At 37.2% G+C, this 5,707-nt stretch overlaps 1 protein-coding gene across 3 annotated transcripts; it reads right to left on the bottom strand.

The window, feature by feature from the left end:
• Nucleotides 1-274: 274 nt before the first annotated feature.
• Nucleotides 275-3,783, bottom strand: LOC144215928 (general transcription factor IIH subunit 2-like). Of its 3 annotated transcripts, none has more exons than XM_077745147.1 (15): nucleotides 3,463-3,783; nucleotides 3,194-3,263; nucleotides 3,038-3,115; nucleotides 2,909-2,945; nucleotides 2,624-2,710; nucleotides 2,489-2,539; nucleotides 2,300-2,354; nucleotides 2,087-2,192; nucleotides 1,890-1,980; nucleotides 1,558-1,756; nucleotides 1,420-1,483; nucleotides 1,194-1,297; nucleotides 978-1,080; nucleotides 691-730; nucleotides 275-441 (listed from the first exon to the last, which is right to left on the bottom strand). In XM_077745147.1, the coding sequence occupies exons 2-15, from the start codon at nucleotides 3,247-3,249 to the stop codon at nucleotides 331-333; spliced, it is 1,182 nt and encodes a 393-aa protein (XP_077601273.1). In that variant the 5' UTR covers nucleotides 3,250-3,263; nucleotides 3,463-3,783; the 3' UTR covers nucleotides 275-330. The 3 variants fall into 3 exon arrangements, with proteins under 3 accessions (XP_077601273.1, XP_077601272.1, XP_077601274.1); XM_077745146.1 differs by having other exon boundaries at nucleotides 3,502-3,783; XM_077745148.1 differs by lacking the exon at nucleotides 3,463-3,783 and having other exon boundaries at nucleotides 2,624-2,713; nucleotides 3,194-3,209.
• Between the last annotated feature and the right edge of the window lie 1,924 nt (nucleotides 3,784-5,707).

Raw genomic sequence — 5,707 nt, 5'->3', positions numbered from 1 at the left:
TTCCGGTTTTCTTGTTACAGAAAATGCTAGATGTCTTAATGGGGGAGATGTCAGCGTAAGGGAAGGGAGGCCATCTTGGTACGGGGGATTTCTCTGCTATATATAAATGTATTGAATTCTTGAGGAACTTTGCTTAATCTTGTTCTTCAGAACTTGGTTTTCCTTCTCTGTCCCACTTGCAATTTCATATTTCCACTCGTCACACCATAAAATGTTTTTGTTACACAACTTTAATAGTTATAGATCTGTGTTACTCAATGACCCACTCAATACCTTTTGACAAGATTGATTCATTTAATTAGTTTGTAAAAAAAATGGTGATGTGAGAATTTAAGGGGTGTGTTGACTGTGAACACAACCAGGGCAGCAGTGGAGAGAGTCGTGAATGAAGTGATCACACTCCACACAAAAAACACTTTTACAGGATGAGCAGGTGAACATCTAGAAAGAGAGAAATATACAAAGGTAAAGTCATTTGAAAAGACTAGTTGATAGTAAGAAACATGTATACAAGTCATTGAATTACGCATCTAAAGGGTCATTTACTACATTTTCCAGACAGAACTACATAGGGAGAATTTGTGACTGAACAAGTAAAATGAAATTTGAATTATGCCATTCTCACCGGAAAGGTTTATTACAACTGTAGGAATATCAAGCTCAACATTAAAATATATCAGCCACACTTACTGTTTTATCTTTTAATTCTCCTTGACAAGAATCACAGAACCTGAAATTGATAAGAGCAAAAAGTTAAATTATTTGGAACATCATTGTATGTTTACAGAAGTTTACATAGAGTGGAGGGCATTGGAAAATTCATCCAAAAATGCTGACGGAAAGAGCTTCAAGTCAGGATTTGCTCATTTATACAACGCAGAACAAATTTCCAATGGCATAATTTTGTCTGAAATAATTATTATCTCCATCTATTCAACATGGTATGATCATTTTAGAGCTAACCTATAGTTACTTACCTTTTATCTGGGCGGTCTCCTACTGGCGTTTCAGTGAAGTCGTGTAAGGGGAAGAGGTGGTGAAAGGATCTGGCCAGATGTGGTGCCGACACAAGAGTTAAACCTTGGTGACAAAATAACATGACATGAGAATATTGGACATTTTAAAGCTAGAACATATTTGAAGCATTGTGAAAACACAATTAATTGGGCTAAAAGTGCTCCAGCCATACTTACCACAGACTTTACATTCCACTGGAAGCTCTGTGTAGTTACCATGGCACTGCGGACAAAAGTATCCTCCCAGAGAAAGACCTGCATCAGTACTGCCATCTAATAAACTTCAACACAAACAACAGACTTAAGATCATCAGTTCTACCAGTTTACTCTTTACCATGATGTCATGATTCCAGTCCCAATTTTCCAAATAAAGGAGTTAATGGAGATAAAAATGTTACTTACGCCATGCTGAAAGCGGGTTTGGCATTTTGGTCTGTCAGGGAGGCAAAGGTATGCTGGGGAAACCCTGAAATATTAACAATTTGTGATTAGGATGTAGGATACAAGACTGATAAACGTAAACATCAGCGTGCTGCTTACCCATTCGTATTAATGAGCATTCGGATGAGGCGTTAGCTGGGGGAGGTCTCACGTGCAGCGTCAGGAGTAGCTCTTTGAAATGGCTCTCATCCAGAATGACGTGGTACGTGCCGCCAGTTTCCCGGGTCAACATGGTGCACACCCGAACTTCCGCTGACAGGCCAATCACTGACACCCGCACCTTCAATGACTTCATGGTCTGACAATGGCAATGAATAAATAAGTTATAACCTGTCAGGCATGGATTTATAGGTTCATTGCTAGATAAAAGTGTAAAGTTAAACGAGGGCCTTTTGATACAGAGTTAAAAGTGTGAATTATGATATCATCACCTGGATCATCTCATAGATGTTGGCTGGGTCACATGTGGTAAGGCTGCTTAGGATAATCAAAATCTCCCGGCTTGTGTGTCCAGGCATGTGTCTTCATGCAATCATGTATTTTTTTTTTAAAGTGCAAAATTCTCATTAGATTACAGGAAAGCATATCAAATCGGTGACAGAAAGCCAGAAAAACAAACACAACCTACTTCAGTGTCTGTAATGCCAAGTTCAGGGAATTGTATAAGGATGGTTCTCCCAGACAAACGGTGTCTACTGCTTTCCTTAAAGCGGTCATGTGCTTTTTGGGGTTACCTGTTAAATAAAATGAAGTTGACAATTCAAAGAAATGGATTTTAACTGAAAAAAAAGATCATTGAAAAAAGAAATGACACTCATGTTCTGATGTACACGTGCATTACCTGATAAGTCAGTGAGCTTCTCTGCTCTTTTATTTTTTGTCATAATTATTCCAACCTGGAAATGAGACAACACACGGTTTTTGCGTTTTCCAGAAAAAAAATGGATGCCTTTTGACGGAAAACGGTTGCATCTTAAATACTATACGCAAAAGTATACCCTTTAGTGGGGCAGTATTTTTTACCACTCACCTGGCTAATAGGATTCTGGTCAAAATATTCGTCAATAAAAGCCTCCATAAGCTGAAGCAACAAAAAAGCCACTCATTTAATTAAGTAATAGTGGATACATGTATTGAGAAAACATAACTTTTATAATGTGCAAACCTTAAGAGTTGCAGTCAGTCGGTTTGGTTTTAAGTCTTGATCCTCCATACTTCTAGAAGAGTCAATCACCACAAAAAGATGCCGCATCTACTTTGTACAAAAAAAGATAGGTATTTTAATCTTAAAATGAATTTAGCCACCACAATAATAATCACCCGTGATTAAGCAGTGAAAATGGGGAGAGTAAAAATCTTTAAAAATTATTTATCATGATCTAGTCGGCGGACCAATAAAATATTTCCATTCATAAAAACACAAATAGACTAAGGAAATCCATCAACTCACCATTCCAAGTCTAATTTGGCCAGAGCTTTTCACTATCCTGGAAATGGAGAAATGACATGTGAATAGTTTATAGAGTTGATATGGAACTTTGTCAATGACCATAATATGTTCCTCAAGTCAGAAGCACACCTGTCCCTTTTGGACTGGAACAGAATTTCTTCCACACTGGCTTTGAGTGATCCTGATTCATCTTCCTTTAAAATTTCCCTGAAAATGAAAAACAAAACAAAAATGACCCTCCAAATTTGCTACAATTCAAGACTTGTCTTCTACTGTAAACCTTACCATGTCCTTTCATAGCCACCTTCCCAACGTTTAGTTCTCTCTGGTTCTTCATCCATGATGACTGATATTTCTAAAAACAAAAACAAATAGTTGGCAATAAGAAACCAGTAACATCCTTAATAGCGAATAATTATACACCAAGAGATCTAATATCTTATCCTTGGCTATTGTATACATTTTTGGTCATTCCAAAAACTACACAAAAAAATGAAAATCTATTTTCAATACTGGTTCATTGAACAAATATAATTAGTATGAAATGAACTTACCAGAAAACCAATAACAGCATAAAATCTGCAAGAATTTACCTGTCAAGCTATTTGTTGGAGGATTTATTGAACAACGAGCGTCTCTTTTATATTCCGTGTCAAAACGTTATCTGCAAAACATAATTCTGACTAAAAGGAAACATTTCGGGGCACCTCCATGTGGAGTTATCTGCTCAAAAAGGATTTAAATGGAATTCCAGTGGTTTTGCACACCAAAGTACATCCCAAAAAAATATTGTTTTATCCAACTACCACTGTAATGACCGATACATGAGTGCAGTAGGGCTAACTAGGCTATCATAGATATCATATAATAGTCAAGGTAGATATCTAAATGTGGAGCGCAGTGTAAGAGACTGACGGCCATCTTGCGTCGCCATACTTAATTGGTATTTTAGTAAATGATTTCTCAAACTCACAGATTTTATATGAATAAATTCAAATACTTGGTTTCCTCTTGTAATTTGGTGTAAAATTAAAATTAGGAAGAATTAAAAAATAGGCCTGCCATAAGTGAAAAAAAGAGGAAAGAAATATTGAGCAGTAGGTTAAAACAGTACAGACAAAAGAAAAAGGTCCAGTTTTATGTATGAAAGTCCAACCTGGAAAGCAAACTAAAACAAGGGACATTTATATTAAAACAGGCATGTCCAAAGTCCGGCCCGCGGGCCAAATAAGGCCCGTGGACAAATTTTTACCGGCCCACGGCCTCTATCATGAAATCAATAATACACGGCCCGCCAGCACTGTTGACCACAGTATAAAATAAATGTGTACAAAAAGCTATTTTTCACTTCACCAGAAGATGGCAGTAGCCCTGTGGCCGCACTCTGGCCGCCGTGACCCTTGCGTCATTGTTTCAGCCCAGCCCATTTCTAACATGTAAACAAAAAAAGGAAAGTTGACCGGGAGGGCCGCCGCATCCAGGAGAAGTGGAAATTTGAGTATTTTTTCACTGAAATACGAAACAACTGTGTCTGCCTAATTTGCCATAGACTGTGGCTGTTTTCAAGGAATTCAACATTAAGAGGCACTACCAGACGAAACATGCTAGCTACGACAAGCTAACTGGGAACGAACGCGATGAAAAAGTGAAGCAAGCTGTTTTAACGGCACAGCAAAGCTTTTTCACAAGAGCCCGTGAGTCAAATGAAAATGCCACAAAGGCAAGCTACGAAGTGGCAACGCTAATTGCAAAGCACTGCAAACCTTTCAGTGACGGTGAATTTATTAAAGACTGTGTAATGAAAATGGTTGAGAAAATTTGTCCCGCGAAGAAGCAAGAGTTTGCCAATATTTGCCTGGCTCGTAATACTGTGGCACGGAGAATTGAAGACGTTTCATTAGATATTAAGAGACAGTTAGAGGCAAAAGGAACTGAGTTTGACTTTTTCTCGTTAGCGTGCGATGAAGACCTGGACTACATACTGCAGTCAAGATCCCAGTATCACCCTTCACATTAGTGCAGGCAAGATATTTGTTAAGTCCTCTGAGTTGAATAAATTCTTAAATCTCAGTTCATTATTTTTTTTGTGATGGTCAAAATCACAGTTTGAATATGCAGTGATCATTGTTTTGTTTTCAGCACTGTTCCTACAGTGAGCATATAATAGTGAATAATATGTGATGTTTCACATGAACTTAGATATCCTTGATAGTTTTCTTAATTTTTTGTGGTTTGTGATTTCGGTAAAAACCTAAATGTAAAAGTAAAAGTATGCCATTTGTAATTAAAAAAAATCCCAAAAAGTTAATTTGCATTTAATGTTAATGGTTCAAAGAATGTCAGGCTAAAAGTCGGCCCGCACACATTTTCACCTTACCAAATCTGGCCCTCTTTGCAAAAAGTTTGGACACCCCTGTATTAAAAGGAATGTATACTTGGATAATTCATTTGTGCACCACTAGAGGATCCTGCGTCCCAAATTTTGAGTTTTTTTTTCATGTTTACCTCTTTTCACACCTTTACAACAACAACCAAAAACATGTCAATTATGCAACAAAAAATGCTCCTATTTAAAATCAACGTTGATCTTTTTATATTAATCATTTATACATTCATTCATAAATGTATTTGTGACAGGGTAATGCAAATTCAGGGGTACTACATATTCATTGGCAAACTTGTCAAAACTTGTATCGGTATTTGTTGGTATATAACACAGTCGGTCGAAAGCAAAACACAATAGGAATTTTTCCTTCAAAAAAATGTTTTTGTTTCACGTCACAACCGAAAGCATCTTAC

Source organism: Stigmatopora nigra, chromosome 22 (assembly GCF_051989575.1).
Source record: "Stigmatopora nigra isolate UIUO_SnigA chromosome 22, RoL_Snig_1.1, whole genome shotgun sequence".
NCBI classification, from domain to species: Eukaryota; Metazoa; Chordata; class Actinopteri; order Syngnathiformes; family Syngnathidae; genus Stigmatopora; species Stigmatopora nigra.
Note: the sequence above shows the minus strand (reverse complement) of the source record. Positions and strands in the feature narration are given on the sequence as shown.